This window comes from Poromitra crassiceps (genome assembly GCF_964638095.1).
Source record: "Poromitra crassiceps genome assembly, contig: HAP1_SCAFFOLD_253, whole genome shotgun sequence".
In the NCBI taxonomy this organism is placed as follows: domain Eukaryota; kingdom Metazoa; phylum Chordata; class Actinopteri; order Beryciformes; family Melamphaidae; genus Poromitra; species Poromitra crassiceps.
This window is the reverse complement of record NW_028152144.1, coordinates 95,001-117,763: the sequence shown is the minus strand read 5'-3', so window position 1 is coordinate 117,763 and position 22,763 is coordinate 95,001. Positions and strand designations below refer to the sequence as shown.

General features: G+C 44.0%; 2 protein-coding genes across 2 annotated transcripts in view; one reads left to right on the top strand and one right to left on the bottom strand.

Annotated features, from left to right (window-relative positions):
• Positions 1-22,763, top strand: part of LOC310770873 (T-complex protein 1 subunit beta-like) — a gene marked incomplete at its 3' end in the record, with an annotated part of 34,848 nt that overhangs the window by 6,926 nt on the left and 5,159 nt on the right. Inside the window, exons 2-4 of the mRNA XM_083663577.1 lie at positions 4,429-4,532; positions 8,220-8,337; positions 12,990-13,118. Of these exons, the coding sequence (XP_083519703.1) occupies positions 8,334-8,337; positions 12,990-13,118 (133 nt within the window). The 5' untranslated portion in view covers positions 4,429-4,532; positions 8,220-8,333. The remainder of the gene's footprint in view (positions 1-4,428; positions 4,533-8,219; positions 8,338-12,989; positions 13,119-22,763) is intronic.
• Positions 904-3,612, bottom strand: LOC310770874 (putative nuclease HARBI1; the record flags this gene model as incomplete). Its single annotated transcript, XM_083663578.1, has 6 exons — positions 904-1,574; positions 1,671-1,797; positions 1,946-2,167; positions 2,312-2,560; positions 2,748-2,959; positions 3,526-3,612. The coding sequence occupies 6 exons, from the start codon at positions 3,610-3,612 to the stop codon at positions 1,341-1,343; spliced, it is 1,131 nt and encodes a 376-aa protein (XP_083519704.1). The 3' UTR covers positions 904-1,340.

Here is a 22,763-nt window from a genome sequence, read left to right as displayed (position 1 = left end):
CACTGGGTCTTCGTCAGCCTTCAGCCTGATGAAGACCCAGTGAGGTTGAAACGCGTTGCGTTTTCCTGCCCGTGTCTCTTATTGTATTTGAAGTTGTACATTGTATGTAAACCTGAGGTTACCTGTGTACCAACACTTCTGGATTAAATATTCTCCCTAAAAAGTAACCAGTAAGCTCCTTTTTCCACTTTTGATTCTATGTTGACTTTGAGCTTGCTTGCTGCCACTTTCTCTGCTCCTAGTTTAAAGGAGAACAATGCTGATTTATTTTGCACATGATCTCAGACATCTGAAAACTGCAAACAGTTTTGCAGGCATTCATTTAGGTTGACATTTATTGAGAGTTGGTCTGTGTTCATTTGTGGAGGCAGTGAAGTCATTCATGGACAAATGACATCACTCACTTGAACTCAAATTAACTTTCAAATCTGTCAAACTAAATGAATGCCTGCAAAATTGTTTAGAGTTTTCAGACATTTGTGAGATCATGTGCAAAATAAATCAGCATGGTTTTTCAGTGAAGTTCTCATTTGCATTTTGTTTCATAAACAATGCAGATTGATCTCACACATATCCAATTCTGCATGCATTTATTTAGACAGTTATTGAGAGTTGATCTGTGTTAAGTTGTGGAGGCAGTGTTGTCATTAATGACATCACTCAACTTAACTCAAAATCAACTCTCAATAACTGTCTAAATAAATGCATTCAGAATTGGTTACAGTTGTAAGATATGTGTGAGATCATGTGCAAAATAAATCAGCATTGTTTGTCAGTGAAGTTCTCTCTGTTTCATGTTGGTTGAATCAACCCAGTTTTGACTGAAATTAAATGAAATGTGATTTTTTATAAATGGTTGTTCAAGGTTACTTGTAATAAAATAAACAAAAGATTGTTTTACAAGCAAATTGTTTTATTTCAAATGTAGCAAAAATAAACTGGGTAACAGTGGAACACACTCAAACTAAAAATATTTACATTCACAGTACAACAGATTACAAAAATTCAAGAATAATTTTACAAAACAACAAAAATAATCATTTTACAACTATTATCAAATGGTACAAAAGTTGATTTGCCAAAGGGTGGTTGCCAACTCATTTGTATATAACCGGGGTAAGGGGAAATGCCACAAGACTTACTTCACATTACAGGACAGGATCCCGGACAATTGACGCCACAGACAGACTTGACAGCACAAGACACTAGACAACGTGCTCCGTTAAGACCCTGCTTGGAGGGGAACTGCCGGTGTCGGGCTTCCGGCGGACTCTAACGTTAGTCAACAGGATTCAGGAGAACATTATGGGAGAACACCCAGACGCACCATAAGCTTGAGCTCAGTGCAGTGCGTACTCATGGCCACCGACCACATCCTGGAGTGCGCTGACTTGGGTTGATAGATGGTCACGCAGGGCGTTCCCATTCATTTCCCCAGCTTGTGCCTCGCCCCCAGCCTCATCATCAGCAGGGTCTTGCCCATCTTCTTCCTCCATGATGTCACCCACTCCCAGGCAGATGTTGTGCAGTGTGGCGCATGCCATGATGACATCTGGCACAAAGGTGGAGTGTACCTTAGAGGGAAACCAAAGATTAATTCAAGGATAAGTACATAAATTATTTCTCTTTGAATTTGCTCATTTGCTGCGGTCATTCTCAGTTTAAATTACCTCCAGGGCCTGCAGGAAGATGGCTCTCCACCGGGTCTTCATCATTCCAAAGGCTCGCTCTATGATGTTGCGAGCCCTGGCGTGGTGGATGTTGAAGCGCAGCTTCTCTGCACCTCTGACAGGTCTCCTGAAAGTAGGGATGCACCAATGAACATTTTGGCCGATACGATAACCGATATTAACATTGCAACATTGGACCGATATGAATATGTAAAAGAAAAAAAGACTAACATCGGCCGATACGATATGATTGCCAATATATCGTGCATCCCTACCTGAAAGGAGTGATGAGGGCCAGTGGTCTCTCCAAACAGGGGTAGCCACTGTCTCCAAGGAGGAAAGTGCCAGGGGGAGGGTAGGCAGAGTGGTAGATGGGGCTTCGCCGCAGCACCCTTGCGTCATGCACTGACCCCGGTGTTCCCACGTAAATGTCAATGTATCGGCCCCTGCTGTCACACACTGCCTGGAGTTGGATTGACGTGTACAGCTTTCTGTTCCTGTACAGGGGTAAAATCAAAAACAAGAAAATATTTGTGAGCCTGTGAGGAAATGTGTACAATGCATTAAATTAAGTATTATATTAATGTAATACTGCTCTATGCCTGAAATATGGCATGGTGCCTGAGAACTTTAAGCCTTGCCTGTAGCATTGTGCGTCCTCTTCCCCAGGTGCCTTGATTCTCACATGGCAGCCGTCAATTGCCCCACGGGCATTCCTGAATGCCGGGTGCCTGGCCAGGTGAGCAAAGCCATCCCCAACTGCCCTGTGCTCCTCCTCTGTCTGTGGCAAACGGATGACACGAGGGGCCACATTGAGGAGTTCCGTCGCCATGCGGTGGACCAACAGGTGGACTGTGGAGCGGGGTATATCGAATGCTCTGGATGTCACCCTACAGGTTAGGTAGGAATGGAGATTGAGACCATTACATAATCAATACCAGTTATGTTAAAAATGTATTGTAGTCTCGTCTTTCCACCAAGTAATAGAAAAGTATCGATAGTGGTATCAATAAAGATTCAGATCTTTAAGCAGTCTCTAAAATGTAATTAATAAAAATTAACTATCCCCATTCTTACCTGTAGGAGGTACCAGCTCCTAACCAAAAGAGGAAAACTAGCACTTCCAGCTCCGGTCCCCAGCCATGGTGCCTCTGAGGGTCCATCATGCGTAGGAGGGCTGTGATGGCGTCTCGGTGGAGCCTGAAGTCTGGACGTGTGTCTCCATCATCAAAGTACAGGCGCAGCAGTGGCACATGAATGTTCAGACGGCAGTAGGTAGTCAAGTTCTCCTGTTGGGGGAGATGGGGTCACGTCATGTGTACATTTTAAAACTCTTGAAATCTGTTTAAAGTTTAAGCCATTTATGTCAACCAATCTATTTACCATATCCATACATTCATTTATTTCCTACATGTACTTATGAAAAAGGGTCAAGTGATCGTCTCAATGTTAAATGTTGTGAATTACTGTAACCATTAATTGTATTAAATCCTAATACTTCAATTTAGCAATCTGTGTTCTAATTTATTAAACTGATTGATGTATGTATCTGTGCATCTGTATTTGCAAATCGTAATGAATTATGACTGCTCTAAACTATCTTGCTGGCTGGCTGAGCCAACGGGGCTAGCTGGCTATCAGTCATGTGGGGTATAGCATAGCATCTAACGCTAGTTCTGTGTCTTTGAGACATTTTAAATAATCTCTTGGTCCATTATGTTACTGCAATGGCCAACCCCTGGGCCCAAGACAATAGAGCATAATTTTACTTCACTGGAAGAACGTCACAATTATGTAGTAGACTGTCTTTTGTCCAGTCACGGAGCTAAATTTGCTAACTTCAGGCCTACTGTACCTGGTCTGGTTCACTAGACAAAAGTGCCGCCCACCGCTTCAACCTCCCCATCCTGGCACGGTCCTCCTCGGCCTCTTCCTCCGCCATCTCCTCAAAATAATAATAAATAATAATAAAAAGAAACAGCAGTTCTTCTTCCATTACTACGAAAAACGTCTGGCCGAAAAACAACTGGTTTAGCTTAGCTTGATCTATCTTGATCTATCTATCTATCTAGCTATGTCTAGAACGTTCCAGCAGTCGCTTCTTCTTCTTCTTCTTCTTCTTTCAAGTTTCCGGCAGTGTCGCGGCTACTAGGCGTGTTGCACTGCCCACTGCAGGACAAGGATAAAATGACGCTACCTTAAAGCGCCAGGACGTCTGAAACAAGTTTATTTTTCAGTCACCTATATTAAAATTGATACCTAATTAATAAAGTATCTAGTTAGGTAGCTAGGTGATAGGAAGCTCACTTGCGTTACAGACAGACCCTACGACTCTGTATTTCCTTTACATTCATGTTGAGAGTAGCAGAGGACTTTGAAATTGATGCATTTAAAAGAATCACAATTGTGCATAAAAAATCACCAGAATGCAGTAAACGTCACTCAAAATGTCACAATTTCATTCATAAAACCCACATTGACAGAGTGTATGACTGTTTTTGGTCATGGGTTTCATACACTTTCTGTAATAAAACATCTAAAAGCTAAGATCTGCTCAGGTGGTGACCCCGCTCTAATGTGTGTCAGTTTAGGGTCCTTGACGTGAAAATGTTTGAGAACCACTGATGTAGAGAGTGAAGAGGAAGGTTTAGGGAGCAGTTACCTGGGGTCACCTGCAGGCCAGTACACACACACACACACACACACACACACACACACACAGAGCCCTCCCTGCTCACCCCCCCCCCTCTCTCTACAGACAGCTGATCTATAACTACCCGGAGCAGCTGTTCGCTGCGGCTGGGGTCATGACCATCGAACACGCAGACTTCCCCGGCGTGGAGCGCCTCGCTCTGGTCACCGGTATGACCACACACACACCACACATATACATATATGCACACACACCACACATAAGCCACTTCTTAACTCATTGAGTGCCAGCCACTTTTGGAGAACGGACGCTCCCAGTGCCAGAGTTTCAGAGCGTTTTCAGTGATTTCTCGAGGCCCACAGAATATTGTGTGATATTACTATGTAAACACCGAACACGCACAAAGAACGATGAGACTCTCTTCTATCATCTGCAAAAAAAAGTTTATTGATACCATTTTCCGTTCTTTAGTTATGAGCCGGAGAAGATGGGCTGTTTTGAGCAAAAAGACACATTTCAAATTAGAAGCTGAGATATTCCGCCTTTTGTGAAATGCAGCATTTCAAGCACATTCACTGAGTCTGAAGCTAATATTTCCTGATGTAGTGACGTGGTGTAGTTGTGTGGTGCCCTGCGTGCCCCACCCCCCTCTCCCATCCTCAGCTGCAAACTCCTCCCCACACTAACACACAGGCTCACGCACCCAGTCTATTTTCGGAGCGCTCCGTTTTTGTGCGCCGGCTCCCAGCGCGACACGGAAATGCCAAACCGGACTGCAGGGAAAGGTTTGGCCCTTCGGCGTCGGGTGCTGCCTTTCTGGCGGTTAATCGTGTATAGAAACTATACAGCAGAGGCAGAGGGGCTCAGTTGTGTGCGCGGATTGACTGCTGTTCGCAGCCAACCTCAGCTGCAGACAGAGCAATCTATATGGCTCTGACTGCAGCATGAGCGGTTTCTCTTTGATCACGGGGATTTTTCCTGCTGTTTTCCGGACCTTTCTCTAATCTGGAGAGCACTGTCGCCACCTAATGAGTCCGTAAAATAGGTTATACACCTTCAATAGCTACAATATTTGTACAGGAGATGCAGGAGGCTTTGATCCACGTCCCACCATCAAAAAACGCATTTGACGTCGATCGACGTCCTTGGCACTCTACGTCACTATGTACTTTGACGTCGATCGACGTCCTTGGCACTCAATGAGTTAACATGCAGTGGAATCTGTATTATAACCTGCTCCTAGCCGGTTGGCCTGCATGTTAAACAACAATTACCGGCACCGGTGTAAGATCCGGATTAGCGCAAAAGGAGGTGCAGTTAAACAGTGGCAGGTCATTATCCGCAGATCTGCCATAGTGCCTCTTCGTGACTCACTTCACGTTCACTAGTTTTTCCGCCCCCTAAGTTGAGTGTTGGTGAAAAATAAAAATATAGCAGACGTTTTCGTTAGTGTAGAGCGCCGTTTAAAAGCCACACAAGCAGCATCAGTCCCGCCGGCCAGCGCTGGACCCGCTGTGAGGAAACACACAGGAGGAAACTGAAATGTCATAACAGACATCCCTTGCTAGGCCAGTCCTTTTTTTTATCGAGATCATGCAACAAGTAGCCTACTTCAGGCAAGCAAGACGGCAGGAAAGAACCAGAAGCGTGCCTGCCGCCGTCAAAAGCGAAAGCGACCCGACGTAGGCTGTCAATTTAGCGGAGGTAAAAAGCCTTTTTACCTACTCGGGCGAATCAATCAATCAATCAATCAATCAATGGCTCGCGCTTGGTTCGTATGATGAGAAGATGAATCAAAATGCTTACCACAAATAAAGCCACATGGGAGCCGAGAACCAGTGCAGGAGAGCTGCCGCGCAGGTGCCAGGTGAGTGGGAGAGATTAAGGTGCCTACGTAGCCTATTGCTGGGGATTCAAGTTGTGCGCTGTTGCACTTATTACTTTTAGCTAACACTACGTTGTTTTTTCATCAAGGCAATGTCCAGAAGATATGGGTTCATGAGTTTCTGCAAATGCAGATAGATAGGCTACAGTAGGAGCATGCATGCATGTTGTCTGTTTCAATAACGAAAGCGTCCTTTACTGAGAACGACGTGCCGACCAATTCAATATTCTTGCTGCGAAATCGGCCTCTTAATGACAACACTGAAATAAATAAGATCGACTACAACTATAGAGGCTATAAAGAATGGACTATAGAGAATTAAATGGATTCAAAACGTTTATTTAGGAAACATAGTGGCCGGTAAATATTTGATAAAGCTAAAGCTGTTTCCTATCACATTTCTTGTTTTCGATACATGCTACCGCGCCCCCCCCCCTTCCCCCGCCCACTGGCAGAAAAAACGGCTCATATCCAGTTGTTTCTTAACACATTGAGTGCCACAGCGCTTCAGTAAAATTGTCTGCAGCCTGTGCCAGATTCACTTCCATTCAGATGAAAACAGCTATAGAATTTTTTCTATTTGGGCTATATTGAAAGGGCTGGACTTTAATGAAACATTGAACACTCCTGCTTCTTCCAAAGAAGAAATTTTGTTTCTAGACAGTTCCATTATGAAATGACACCCTCTGAAAAAAGTGCACTTTCAAGGGTTTTCTGTCGTTTTTTTTTAGTTTCCAAGATATAGTGACTTTTATGAATACCTTTTGCACTCTAATTTCGAGCACATTCACTGACTCTGGCTGGTGTTTTCTGATGTGGTGGCCTAGTGTGGTTTCTGTGCAGCCTGCTCCCCCCACCCCCCTCCACCCCCCTCCACCCCCGAGCTGCGGGCTCCTCCCCACACGCACAGAGTCTACTCCGTTTTTGCCCCGGACAGATCCCAGCGCGCAACAAGGAAGTGCCAAACGCGACTGAACGAAAAGGGCTTGGCCGTTCGGCTTCGGGTGCTGGCTTTCTGGCAGGGAATCATGTGGAGAAACAGATAGATAGAAGATAGATATAAGCAGAAGAGCTCAGTTGTGGGCACGGATGCAGCCGAGCCAACTGTCCGCTCCGCTGCAGACAGAGCAATCAATACGGCTCTGGCTGAAGCATGCATCGGTTTCCACTTTGATCACGTCTTTCCCTGCTGTCTCCTGTACAAAGTAAAGGATCTGAGGTGGGTGGAGCAGCTCCCGTGACGATGTTTAAGGTGGCGCCGTGTGATCCCTTGAAGGGATTCATGCTCACTGGCTAGGTACGACCTTAAACAGCAGAATTATGGAATAATATGAATTATGATTTTAGGACGTCCACAGACGTCCTTGGCACTCCTCGTTACTTTTTTTTAGGACGTGCACAGACGTCCTTGGCACTCAATGTGTTAACAAAGACCCCTCATGTTTAGAAAGGTAAAACCGGAAAATATCCTGGTCTCTCTAGCCTGACATGATCCAGACTCCATGTTTAAAAGGCACTATATACACACACACACATATACATACATACACACACACCACACATATACTGTACATACATACATACGCACACACACACACACACACAGTTAATTATTATTATTATTGTTATTATAAATTATTATTATTATTATTATTATTATTTTGATGTTTTAAATAGTTTAAAGAAAATTGATTGAGTAAAAAACTAGATGTGAGGAAGCAGATTCACTGAGTTTGAATGTGATGAAGGTTTAGATGCTATGGGGGATTTCAGATGATGTGAATTGACTCCGTTAAGTCCAGTTCATGTGGAGAGGTGAGAAATATCCAGTACTTTTCACTGCAGTATGGTTTTAATAGGATACAACTTGGTAAAAGCATTATGAGTTTGATGTCTATCCAACCCAAGTCAAGGCTCAAGTATTTAAAATTGTGTGTGTGTGTGTGTGTGTGTGTGTGTGTGTGTGTGTGTGTGTGTGTGTGTGTGTGTGTGTGTGTGTGTGTGTGTCTAGGAGGGGAGATCGCCTCGACCTTCGACCACCCTGAGCTGGTGAAGCTGGGTCAGTGCAAGCTGATCGAGGAGGTGATGATCGGAGAAGACACTCATCCACTTCTCTGGAGTCGCCATGGGTACGCTCTCTCTCTCTCTCTGTCTGTGTCTCTCTCTCTGTCTGTGTGTCTCTCTCTCTCTGTCTGTGTCTCTCTGTCTGTCTGTGTGTCTCTCTCTCTCTGTCTGTGTCTCTCTGTATGTGTCTCTCTCTCTCTCTGTCTGTGTCTCTCTCTCTGTCTGTGTGTCTCTCTCTCTCTCTGTCTGTGTCTCTCTGTATGTGTCTCTCTCTCTCTCTGTCGGTGTCTCTGTCTCTCTGTGTCTCTCTCTCTCTGTGTGTCTCTCTGTGTCTCTCTCTCTGTGTCTCTCTCTCTCTGTGTCTCTCTCTGTCTGTGTGTCTCTCTCTGTCTGTGTCTCTCTCTGTGTCTGTGTCTCTCTCTGTCTGTGTCTCTCTGTATGTGTCTCTCTCTCTCTCTGTCTGTGTCTCTCTCTCTCTGTGTCTGTCTGTGTCTGTGTGTCTCTCTCTGTCTGTGTCTCTCTGTCTGTGTCTCTCTGTCTGTGTCTCTCTGTCTGTGTATCTCTCTCTGTGTGTCTCTCTGTGTCTGTGTGTCTCTCTCTGTGTCTCTCTGTCTGTGTCTCTCTGTCTGTGTCTCTCTCTCTGTGTGTCTCTCTCTGTCTGTGTCTCTCTCTCTGTGTGTCTCTCTCTGTCTGTGTCTCTCTGTCTGTGTCTCTCTCTCTGTCTGTGTCTCCCTGTCTGTGTCTCCCTGTCTGTGTCTCTCTCTCTGTCTGTGTCTCTCTGTCTGTGTCTCTCTCTGTCTGTGTCTCTCTGTCTGTGTGTCTCTCTCTGTCTGTGTGTCTCTGTCTGTCTGTGTCTCTCTGTCTGTGTCTCTCTGTCTGTGTGTCTCTCTCTGTCTGTGTCTCTCTCTCTGTCTGTGTGTCTCTCTCTGTCTGTGTGTCTCTCTCTGTCTGTGTCTCTCTCTGTCTGTGTGTCTCTCTCTGTCTGTGTGTCTCTCTGTCTGTGTCTCTCTGTCTGTGTGTCTCTCTCTCTGTCTGTGTCTCCCTGTCTGTGTGTCTCTCTCTGTCTGTGTCTCTCTGTCTGTGTCTCTCTGTCTGTGTCTCTCTGTCTGTGTCTCTCTGTCTGTGTGTCTCTCTGTCTGTGTCTCTCTGTCTGTGTCTCTCTGTCTGTGTCTCTCTGTCTGTGTCTCTCTGTCTGTGTCTCTCTGTCTGTGTCTCTCTGTCTGTCTGTGTCTCTCTGTCTGTGTGTCTCTCTGTCTGTGTCTCTCTCTGTCTGTGTCTCTCTGTCTGTGTGTCTCTCTCTGTCTGTGTCTCTCTGTCTGTGTCTCTCTGTCTGTGTGTCTCTCTGTCTGTGTCTCTCTGTCTGTGTCTCTCTGTCTGTGTGTCTCTCTCTGTCTGTGTCTCCCTCTCTGTCTGTGTGTCTCTCTCTCTGTCTGTGTCTCCCTCTCTGTCTGTGTGTCTCTCTCTCTGTCTGTGTGTCTCTCTCTGTCTGTGTCTCCCTCTCTGTCTGTGTGTCTCTCTCTCTGTCTGTGTCTCCCTCTCTGTCTGTGTGTCTCCCTCTCTGTCTGTGTGTCTCTCTCTGTCTGTGTCTCCCTCTCTGTCTGTGTGTCTCTCTCTCTGTCTGTGTGTCTCTCTCTGTCTGTGTCTCTCTCTCTGTCTGTGTCTCTCTGTCTGTGTGTGTCTCTCTGTCTGTGTCTCTCTGTCTGTGTGTCTCTCTCTGTCTGTGTCTCTCTCTCTGTCTGTGTGTCTCTCTCTCTGTCTGTGTGTCTCTCTCTGTCTGTGTCTCTCTCTCTGTCTGTGTCTCTCTGTCTGTGTCTCTCTCTCTGTCTGTGTGTCTCTCTCTGTCTGTGTCTCTCTGTCTGTGTCTCTCTCTCTGTCTGTGTGTCTCTCTCTGTCTGTGTCTCTCTCTCTGTCTGTGTCTCTCTCTCTGTCTGTGTCTCTCTGTCTGTGTCTCTCTCTCTGTCTGTGTGTCTCTCTCTGTCTGTAGCCACTTTCACACATGAACTCCGGATCAGGTCAGGGTTGCCCCCCACTGAGCCTGCCCCGGATGATAGGTGAAGTGTACCCTTTCACACATGAGGCATGTTGCATTCACACATGAGTAGCACCTCCGCAGAGTTTGTAAAGTAGAGAGGGGGCGGGCGGTGGGGGTGGGGGAATTTGGGCATGACCACACGAGTTGTGAAAACTAAAAATACATAATGGGCGATAACTGCCTAACGTTCACGGCATATAATCATTTGCGCATAACGTTAGTAAGTAATTAATTAAACAACCCTACAACTCACGCCCAGATGCATCGATTTCCTCGAGTCGCAAGCAGTACAAACAAAACAGGTCTTTGCTATGTTCAGTCCTAAAATGCCTCAAACCTACTAGAATTATACAGAATACAGGAAGCTAGACGTTTTTACCTTCAAAATAAAATAAATGTTGTATTACTTAGTAACAAAAAATCAGAATGTCGACTCACTACGGGTTAAAATTGACTTTTCGAAGGGAGCAGATATTCTTCCAGTTTATCTCCGTTCTGTATCTTTCGAAATACACACAAAAAAACATTACACGTGCATTTACTTTATTTAATTGCCATTATTGCGAAGGTTATACCCGGAAGTTTTCGTTTTATACTGCCTGACTTGACGCTACTTGGAATTTGCGCGAACGCTGTGTAAACGTTAAATCAAAGACATGAACGCAACCAGATCCAGATACCCTACCTAGCGATGTCCAATACTGGGAAGCGGGACGACCCTCGCGTCCAAAAATGCTTATTAAATGTGTGTGCTGTGCGAAGCAGACATGAAATCAGATCAGAGCCATGAGCCTTTCAATCCAGCAATCCGCAACATTGGCTGTCGCACACGGAGCAGTTTTGAGCTTCATTTGGAAACCAAATGGCATGTGTTTTTTGCTGCTCATTCACATCGACTATTTATATAATAATAATCTGTCACGATCGTCTCTGTCCTCATGCACTCACGAGCTCACGGAGCTCTGGAGGGGGGGGGGGGGACAATACGCTTCTGCGACTACGGCTGGGGGTACACTTCCCTCCGGCTAGGACGAGGCTCCGCGGGAGCGCGCATGAGGCGCATGCAGACATTCACACATGACAGCCAGCCGGATAGCCTCTAGATAACTCCTGAATTCCAGACATGTGTGAAAGCAGCTTATGTGTCTCTGTCTGTGTCTCTCTGTCTGTGTGTCTCTCTCTGTCTGTGTCTCTCTCTCTGTCTGTGTGTCTCTCTCTGTCTGTGTCTCTCTCTGTCTGTGTCTCTCTGTCTGTGTCTGTGTGTCTCTCTGTCTGTCTCTCTCTCTCTGTCTGTGTCTCTCTCTCTGTCTGTGTCTCTCTCTGTGACTGAACCAGCAGTCAGCTCAAACTTACAAGGCAGTGGCAGGACTGCATCTGGTGATGGTGGTCCTCCACAAAGGACAAAGAGGACCTCTGACTACTCTAATGATCAGAAATATTGATCTGAAGCTCAATTTTGAGGCTGTTCTGCACACACACACACACACACACACACACACACACACACACACACACACCCCACATAATTAACGTGGTTTGGTTTACTGCATTAGATATGTTCATTGATTCACTGAAGGTTATTCATGTTTCAAGTTTGTAAAGTAAAAAACAACTGTTGCTTCTGTTCTGTAAATAGTTTGTTTGCTCTTGTGATCAAAAACATTGATCCGAAGCTCAGTTCAGAGGCTGTTCTGTAAATGAGCAAAACAAAAAAACTGCCAGCTATGCTACAAGCACTGGAAAAGCAACATGGACACTGATTTTGAAGCTGTTTTTGCTGCTCTCAACCCAGTTAATTTAGCTCTTAATATTCTCCATTACAGCGGCTAATTACCCGCTGTATATTTAAACTACACTAGTTCTGCTCAAGCACTCATACCTGTCTCCTTATTTTAGCGACTTTCTCATTAATCACACAGCCGTTTACGCACTTTTCAGATCTGCTAGCTACTTACTGTAGCGTAGCATTTAATAATAATAATCAACTTTATTTATAGAGCACTTTCCATACACAAGATGCCGTTAAAAGTTCTTTAAAAGAGGTCAAAATAAAAATAGGGATGATTGATATTCAAAGGAAAGGAAGATAGAAATAAAAACAATACTCACACAAATAAATACATATCAATACATCAGGTTAATAGAGGACAGAGCTAATCAAAATTGAATAAAATAATAAAACAATGGGAAAGAATAAAACAAATCCATTGACTTTAGTTCAAATCCAGGTTAAATAAATAAGTTAAAAAATGTTCACCGAGCTCGAATCTCGAATGGGTTGAGGTCTGGTATTCCAGAGCTTTTGAGCGTAGTTAAAAAAGGCTGCGCTGCCTATTATCATATGTGCAGTGTTATTTACGTCTAAAAACACGGCAGTTGAAGATCTAAGAGCTTAGCGATAACTTAGCAGTTGGCGATGGCTTCCCCCTCTCAGTTTAATTAATAATTAGCTGTTAATGTTACACATATATTTGACTCCAGAAAGTAGTATAAACAGAACTAATGTGCATGGTGGTAATACTGTGGTGTCCAGAGCTGTCCGTGTACGCGCCCGCTCGGGAGTATAACCAGTCTCAGTCTTTCTATATTTTTATATTTTGTATAAATATAAAAAAATTATATAAATTATATTTTTATTTCTACTGATATTGGATCAATTCAGTAATCAGTACCCCCCTTCCCCAGGTGAGGCGTGCACCATCGTGCTGCGTGGAGCCACTCAGCAGATCCTGGACGAGGCGGAGCGCTCGCTGCACGACGCGCTGTGTGTGCTGGCTCAGACCGTTAAGGAGACACGCACAGTCTACGGAGGAGGTACACACACACCGCACACACACACTCACTCACACACACCCAGCAGGTGCTGGAGGAGGTACACACACACCGTACACACACACCCAGCACGTGCTGTGTGTGCTGGCTCAGACCATTAAGGAGAAACGCACAGTCTACGGAGGAGGTACACACACACCGCACACACACACTCACTCACACACACCCAGCAGGTGCTGGAGGAGGTACACACACACCGTACACACACACCCAGCACGTGCTGTGTGTGCTGGCTCAGACCATTAAGGAGAAACGCACAGTCTACGGAGGACCGCACACCAGGGATTCCGCTAGGCATTTTTCCAGACGGCCACTGCAGCCGGTAACGTTCCAGAATTCCGGCCATATCGAATATTTACCGGCCACTATTAAAAAAAGGATGTTATAAAATAATTGTTTCCTAAATAAACATTTTGAATCAATTTATTTCTCTATAGTCTATTCTTTATAGCCTCTATAGTCGATTATCTTTATTCCAGTGTTGTCATTAACTCATTCAGGGCCAGTTTAGGACTGCCAATATTTAGCACAGGCCAAAGATTTTCATAATTGTTGGTCATCTTTCAAGACCCACAGTAAATTATCTATTAGCACCAGAGTGATTTGCAATACCTCAAAATGAAGATGTACGTCTCTGGGTTCACCAGGAAAAAAAAAGTTAGCTTTTAGCATGTTCTGTACTCTACTTATATCCATTTATATACACCCTGTTTTCAACCAAAATGTCTCTCTCTCAGATGACAAACAGGAGCAAATGCAATTTCTGTAAAATACACATTCTCAAGGAGAACTCGCTCTCAATTCTTTTATTTTGAACTGTATTGACATCAGACATGTAAATACTATTCGTTATGACACAAATGAAAAAAAAAATATATATATATATATATATATATATACACATGAAGTGCTTTTTTTTTTACATTCACCATACAGCAGTGTGAGTGAGTGTGCAGACAGACACACAGACAGACAGACAGAGAGACAGACAGACAGACACACCGACAGACAGACAGACAGACAGACAGACAGACAGACACACACACACACACACACACAGACACACAGACACACACACACACACACACACACACGATCCCCCTTCGTTGCGTGATTTCTAACCCCACATAGGATAAGCAATAACCACGCCCTGTGGCGCCGGGATTGGCCAGGAGCAACACTGGAGCAGAGACACTACACTGGAGGGCACGCAGTCCAGCGATTTCATGAAGCTCTTGAGAACGGGCAGCGGGCTTCTGACTGCCTAGCTGTTCGTGTGCTGCTCGTCCATGTCTTCCCCTGTCATATTCTCCCTGCTCCCGTTTTCCCCTCGGCTATTCAACACGTCCTCACCGCCCTCTGATCACTGCTGATCGATCATTTCCTCATTCCTCCGATGATCAAACGCATCTGTGGATTACTTTCTCCGGTTTTCTCCGGCTGGCACACAGGAAGGCTGGCACACAGGAAAGCGACCAGCTCCTGCAGCGCGCGAGGGGCGTTTCAATGGGGTTTCTCCTGTCTGCACAAGGCAAGCTCCTTATCGTTTTCTGATATTCCTCCTGCTCAATTTCAAAACAACAGCTGCGGTATGTGTTTGTTCACGTGTTGTCTTAGATGATAGGGACCTGATACCATGTGACAGGCTGGGGAAGTGTTTTAACTACGCCCTGCAGTAATAAAAACAAAAACACGTCAAACACGTCATTGGCCCTCTGGGCTATTCCTGATAAGACGTCAAAGACGTCATTGGCCCTGAATGAGTTAAGAGGCCGATTTCGCAGCAAGAATATTTAATTGGTCGGCACGCCGTTCTCAGTAAGGCCGCTTTCGTTATTGAAACAGACAACATGCATGCATGCTCCTACTGTAGCCTATCTATCTGCATTTGCAGACACTCATGAACCCATATCTTCTGGACATTGCCTTGATGAAAAAACAACGTAGCTAAAAGTAATAAGTGCGACAGTGTCAGTGCAGACAGCAGCGCACAACAGCAATAGGCTACGCACCTTAATCTCCCTCCACACCTGGCACCTGCGTCAGCTCTCCTGCACTGGTTCTCGGCTCCCATGTGGCTTTATTTGTGGTAAGCATTTTGATTCATCTCATCATCATACGAGCGTCGGGCAACAAGCACGAGCCATTGATTGACTGATTGATTCACCCGACGTAGGTAAAAAGGGTCTCTTTCGCTTTTGACGGCAGCAGGCACGCTTTTGTTTCTTCTTGAGGAAGAATAGCAGGTGCTTGACGCTTTCCTGCCGTCTTGCTGGCCTCGACTGAAGTACTTGTCGTTGCACAATCTAGATTATAAAATGGACTGGCCTAGCAAGGGATGTCTGTTTTGACGTTTGGGTTTCCTCCTGCGTCAACTAGTCACAGCGGGTCCAGCGCTGGCCGGCGGGACTGATGCTGCGTGTGCGGCTTTTAAACGGCGCGCTACAATAGGCATAAAGAAAGCGTCTGCTTTCTTTTTCTTTTTCACAAAACACTCAACATAACGGGGCGGAAAAATTATTATGTAGGCTAAGTCTCTATTTAAGTCATAGCTTATTGGCAACATCACTTAGGCTATTCACCTTATGTAGCCACGCCCATTTGACCCGGTTCTGTGGCCGTCCTACGACTTCCGGCTAATAATAAAATAAAATAAAAAATGGCTGCGCTGCTCCAATATCATCTAACTCTGAATTAACTAATAATTTAGCCAATTGTATGTAACATACCAAATAAAAGCAAACGGCAATGTCTAAGAATGCAATGCCATGTAACTGGCTCGTTAAGTCTCGCATTCCAGGGAATTACGTTAACGTCTGCGGGTCTTTATTAACGTTAATGGCTCGCGCTGCCTCGGAGGAGAGAAAACTATCCGAAGCTTTCTTTGTTGGAGTCCAGGTATGTTTTACAAGAAAGTGCTCGTCATTGTCGACGATAACGTTATCTGACCTGGCTAACAGTGGATACTTGCTTGCTTGCTGTGTACCGGCTCAAAGTAGTAGGCTACGTTATTTATTTTACCCCTTCACTGTCCGCTCCAAAAACAACTCTTTTATTTTGCGCCGTGACCGCCGGAAGTGTTAGGTGGACCCGGAAGAATTTGGTCCACTGGAAGGTCTGAACATAATAGTAGGGTCATCTGTGGCACTTCCGTGACCGTGGAGAGCGAAGGTCCGTTTCTCAATGGATTTGTCATCTAGGAGGGTTAATAAACAAATTTAGCCGGGGTGTATTTAAAAAAAAGGCGGGGAAAATATTTGAGAGACCAAAATCCAAAATGGCTGCTGTGGAAATGAACTTTTTAATGCTTTGACCTACAATGATGCACAATACATGGTTTCAGAGCTTATTCTGGTCAAGGAATACATATTTGGTGTTTATATAATGATTTGACCTATTTTTGACCTTCAAATCCAAGATGGCTGCCAATTTTGAGGCAGTTTTTTCAAAATCGTCATAGAGCCTTCATATTAGGCTTGAATGACAGGTCTTCTCATGATGAGTTGAATAATATACAGTATAAGTACACAGAAGTAATCTCTGAGGTCAATAAAGTCAATGTTTGTGTGTAAACAACAGTTGCTGATTTGCGGTTTCCCATTAAATAGGGTAGGCTACTGAGAATATGGTGTCCAGTTCATCCCATCACATTTTCATAATGAACCAAAAACAATTTTGCACTATAGCCTAACATAAAATAGTATTCTGTATGCAAAGCTAGCAAGGTTAGTTGCTTGAGCTGAATTTAAAGGTCAACTCAAAACAAACAATGAAATTAACTTTGAAATTAAAACTGAATCCTAGGCTATTAAATCTCATCAGCACACAGTAAAGGAAACTTGTCTTTGAACTCAGCTGACTGTCTAGTCCTAATCCCTGTTGTGCAATGTCCCTTTTCAGTGAAGTTTTAGTTTTTGTTAAGAGTATGGACTTTTAATCTTGACCTTGTTGGTAGGCAACGGCCCTTTTTCAGTCAAGCATTTTCAGATTACCGGTAGCTCAGTCAGTCTGTGAAGCAGTCAGTGTCAGCACTTGCGCGAGCTCGCTTTTTCTCTAACTAATGTTAACATTACACACTTTAAGAGACTTTGTTTGAGGATATCAACGTTATTCACTAGTCTAAAGATAGTTCTACCATCAAGAACATATAAAACAAAAGCAAAAACAATTTTTATTTGCAGAAGTCATCATTGATATTTGGTGTTAGCTAACGTTAGGTAACGTTATTATTTTTAGCTAAAGTTAATGTTATCTGTCTCCACACTTCTGTCAACTGACATATGCATTTGCTTTGGAAAATAAACAGCCTGGCTTGCTTAAGCATAACTGAAGATTAAATAGAAATATAACATGACGAATGCATGTACCGATTGGTTGCCCCATCTTCCCAGGATGTGGTGGTGTAAACATCATCAAATTTATCAAGTCCTGACCAGTCTTGGGCTTTTAATTGTAAGCTGTCCCATTTGCCTTGATTTATTGTATCGGTGGGCTTGCAAGGCTTGTCACATTTTAGGACACATTCATAGGACATTGTGTGCTTTGTCTTTCATTGGGAGGGAAAGCAACTCGCTATTATATTACTGTTATATTATATTGCTGTTATACGCTGTTTATTTTCAAAAGCAAATGCATATGTCAGTTGACAGAATTGTGGAGACAGATAACATTAACTTTAGCTAAAAATAATAACGTTACCTAACGTTAGCTAACACCAAATATCAATGATGACTTCTGCAAATAAAAATTGTTTTTGCTTTTGTTTTATATGTTCTTGATGGTAGAACTATCTTTAGACTAGTGAATAACGTTGATAACCTCAAACAAAGTTTTCTTTTTCTTTTTTATATATTCCCCCCCCGATTTTTTATCCCATTTTTATCCCCCATTAGTGCTAACGTAATTTCTTTATCCTGGTTGCTACTCCACCCTCTGCTGATCTGGGGAGAGCCGAAACTGGCTCCATGCTTCCTCCGAGACATGGGCAGTTAGCCAGCCGCTTCTTTTCACCTGACAGGGGAAGCTTCACCGGTAGGCACGTGGGAGGTTCACACTATTCCAACCAGTTCCCCTCCCTCTGAACAGGCGCCCTTAACGACCAGAGGAGGAACCACATTAGCAACCAGGATATTGCATGTTTTTGGTGAAGGGGGTTCCTATATGAAGGAAACCCCCGGGAGGCACGGGGAGAACATGCAAACTCCACACAGAAAGGCCCTTTTGACGACCCCACCCGGGCGGTGGGCACTCGAGGACATGCGGACGGGCACGCATTCCTTCAGCGTTCACATCGTCCCAGGTGGGAATCGAACCCACGACCTTCGAGCTGTGAGGCGATAGTGCTTACCACTACACCACCGTACCTCCTTTTATATCCTCAAACAAAGTGTCTTAAAGTGTGTAATGTTAACATTAGTTAGAGAAAAAGCGAGCTCGCGCAAGTGCTGACACTGACTGCTTCACAGACTGACTGGGCTAATCTGAAAATGCTTGACTGAAAAAGGGCCGTTGCCTACCAACAAGGTCAAGATTAAAAGTCCGTACTCTTAACAAAAACTAAAACTTCACTGAAAAGGGACATTGCACAACAGGGATTAGGACTAGACAGTCAGCTGAGTTCAAAGACAAGTTTCCTTTACTGTGTGCTGATGAGATTTAATAGCCTAGGATTCAGTTTTAATTTCAAAGTTAATTTCATTGTTTGTTTTGAGTTGACCTTTAAATTCAGCTCAAGCAACTAACCTTGCTAGCTTTGCATACAGAATACTATTTTATGTTAGGCTATAGTGCAAAATTGTTTTTGGTTCATTATGAAAATGTGATGGGATTAACTGGACACCATATTCTCAGTAGCCTACCCTATTTAATGGGAAACCGCAAATCAGCAACTGTTGTTTACACACAAACATTGACTTTAATGACCTCAGAGATTACTTCTGTGTACTTATACTGTATATTATTCAACTCATCATGAGAAGACCTGTCATTCAAGCCTAATATGAAGGCTCTATGACGATTTTGAAAAAACTGCCTTTTAGAGCTCAAAATTGGCAGCCATCTTGTATTTGAAGGTCAAAAATAAGTCAAATCATTATATAAACACCAAATATGTATTCCTTGACCAGAATAAGCTCTGAAACCATGTATTGTGCATCATTGTAGGTCAAACCATTAAAAAGTTCATTTCCACGGCAGACATTTTGGATTTTGGTCTCTCAAATATTTTCCCCGCCTTTTTTTAAAATACACCCCGGCTAAATTTGTTTATTAACCCTCCTAGATGACAAATCCATTGAGAAACGGACCTTCGCTCTCCACGGTCACGGAAGTGCCACAGATGACCCTACTATAAGGTGAATAGGCCACACAATATTAGGCTATTTTATATAAGGAATTTATTTATCTGGCATATTTTCAGCCGGCCGCTTGAGACCGTGACCTTTTAATTTGCCGGCCCACGGCAACAAATACCGGCTAACGGAATCCCTGCCGCGCACACACACTCACTCACTCACACACACACACACACACACACTCACTCACACACACCCAGCACGTGCTGTGTGTGCTGGCTCAGACCGTTAACTCATTCACCGCCAATGACGTCTTTGACGTGTTATCAGAAATAGCCCTCCCCGCCAATGACGTGTTTGACGTGTTTTTGTTTTTATTGGTGCAGCGCCTGCAGCAAACACTTGCCCAGCCTGTGACACAGACACAGGTCCCTGCCTTCAAAGGGTAGCCGACAGCACGCGATCAAACACATACCGCAGCTGTTGTTTTGAAATTGAGCAAGAGGAAAAGCAGAGAACGGGTAACGCTTCCTTGTGCAGACAGGAGAAACGCCATTGAAACGCCCTTGGCGCGCTGCACGAGCTGGAGTCGCCTTCCTCTGTGCCAGCCAGGAGAAAACGGGAGAAAGTAATCAAGAGATGTGTTTGATCATCGGAGGAATGAGGAAATGATCGATCAGTTTGCGAGGGCGGTGAGGACGTGTTGAATAGCCGAGGGGAAAATGGGAACGATCAAATAGCAGAGTTGATATGACAGGGAGACATGGACGAGGACGGGTGTACCAGAACAAATCAAAAATAAACACAGGAACAGCTAGGCAGCAGCGGGCAGAAGGCACTCACAGCAGCCCGCTGTCCTTCTCAAGAGCTCTTCAGTTGGTTCATGAAATCGCTGGGCTGCGTGCCCTCCAGTGTTGCTCCTGGCCAATCCCAGCGCCACAGGGCGTGGTTATTGCTTATCCTATGTTGGGTTAGAAATCTAAAAGGGGGATCGTGTGTGTGTGTGTGTGTGTGTGTGTGTGTGTGTGTGTGTGTCTGTCTGTCTGTCTGTCTGTCTGTCTGTCTGTCTGTCGGTGTGTCTGTCTGTCTGTCTGTCTGTCTGCACACTCACACCGAGTAAACTGTATTGTTGAATGTAAAAAAAAAGCACTTCATGTGTATATATATATATATATATATATATTTTTTTTTGTCATTTGTGTCCTAACGAATAATATTTACATGTCTGATGTCAATACAGTTCAAAATAAAAGAATTGAGAGTGAGTTATGCCTGAGATTGTGCCCTTTTACAAAAATTGCCTTTTCTCCTGTTCATTTTCTCTGGGAGAACTTTTGGGGGAAAACAGGGTGTATATAAATGGCTATAAGTAGAGTACAGAACATGCTAAAAGCTCACTTTTTTTTTCCTGGTGAACCCAGAGACGTACATCTTCATTTTGAGGTATTGCAAATCACTCTGGTGCTAATAGATAATTTACTGTGGGTCTTGAAAGATGACCAACAATTATGAAAATCTTTGGCCTGTGCTAAATATTGGCAGTCCTAAACTGGCCCTGAATGAGTTAAGGAGACACGCACAGTCTACGGAGGAGGTACACACACACTCACTCACACACCCAGCACGTGCTGTCTGTTGCCCGATACATGCAGTCGCCAGCTGCTGCTTTTCACCTGACAGCGACAAGTTTCAGTGCCAGGACGTAGCACGTGGGAGGATCACGCTACCCCCCCCCCCCCCAGTTCCCCTCCCCCATACAGTAATACAGGTGCCCCGACCGACCAGAGGAGGCGCTAGTGCAACGACCAGGGACTCATACCCCACCGGCTTCCCACCCGCAGACCAGTGCTGCTTGATAATAGCAAAAATTATCATCTTTTGACTGATATTGAGATCACGATTATTTAACGTGATTACTTGTTGACTTTGGCAACATCATGCATTCATTGAATTTGAAAAAACTTTTAACTTTAAATGTTGAACTGAAAAACAAACGCGAATAAAAGTAAAATAAATACATAATTGGGATTGTAAATAATTGTTTTTACCTCTACACTACCCAGATGCTACGTTATGTTAGTCTCTGTTTGAAACAAATCTATAAAACCATTTGAATAATAATACACTCCCCATACGCCTCCGGCTCAGACTGTTATAAGAGACATGCAGCATCTACAGAGGAGGTACACTTGCTGTCTGGAGGATTGTGTTTTCACTGAGGAGCCATCCAGCCTGAAAACTCAAACCTGCAGACACACACACACACACACACACACACACACACACACTAGCCTGGGTAAACCCATCCCCCACGTGACCTGCTCTCAGACCTGTTCTCAGTCACTATGGTATGCTTTGGAGAATTGTCTGATTGATGACTGCAGAACAAGTTATGAATGTATAACTTTAACTACACTTTTTTTGCTAAATAAACAAGCACAGGTCTAGCATCACATTATTCAGTTTAAGGATCCTTATGTGGAAACATTTTGAGAACCACTGTTTTGAAGTACTATTAATATAGCTGTTTTCATTCTCACATGACAATACAACAGAATAGAGTATCAAACAAAAACATTTTTATTCAGTTCCATTCAAAAAAGTACAATTTGAGTATGAACAGTACAACATGCAGTACAACATGCAGTACAGTATGGAAACAATATGAAGTTCTGTTGGCTGCCATTAACCTCACAAATCAACCATTGCAGCCGGACTGGTCATTTGGTTCAGCATCAACATGGGCTGAGAGATTGAGTAGGCTAAATAAACAATACACATGAGAATTACAGTTAACGTTACAGCATTTAATAACGTTAATTTTCGTGTACCCGATGCCAGGATATTTTGTCACTTTGTTTTCATCAAGTTCTCTGGACTTATATACACAAGCTCACAGCGTCCTAACAGGTTAACGTTATAATCTCAGAAGAGATTGAGTAGGCTAAATAAACCATACACATGATAATTACCGTTAACGTTACAGCATTTAATAACGTTAATTTTCGTGTAGCCGGTGCCAGCATATTTCGCCACTTTTTCTTCATCAAGGCCTCTGGACTTGCATACACAAGCTTGCAGCGTCCATGTCCTTGTCTTTATCATTCACCCCACCGATCTGCAACGCCTTGATTCCCAGATTAGAAGCCTCGCGTATCTGGTCCTCCATTAGCGCATTTAACGGCGACACAACAATACGTAGCTGTAGCTGTTCATAGCCATAGCTAGTAGCTAGCTCGGGAGCTATGCTTTGGAAAGACCAAAAGCTAATGGCTAGCCGCTGCAGCTGTTATACGTCATTGACAAAGACGCACTCTCTGATTGGCCGATCACG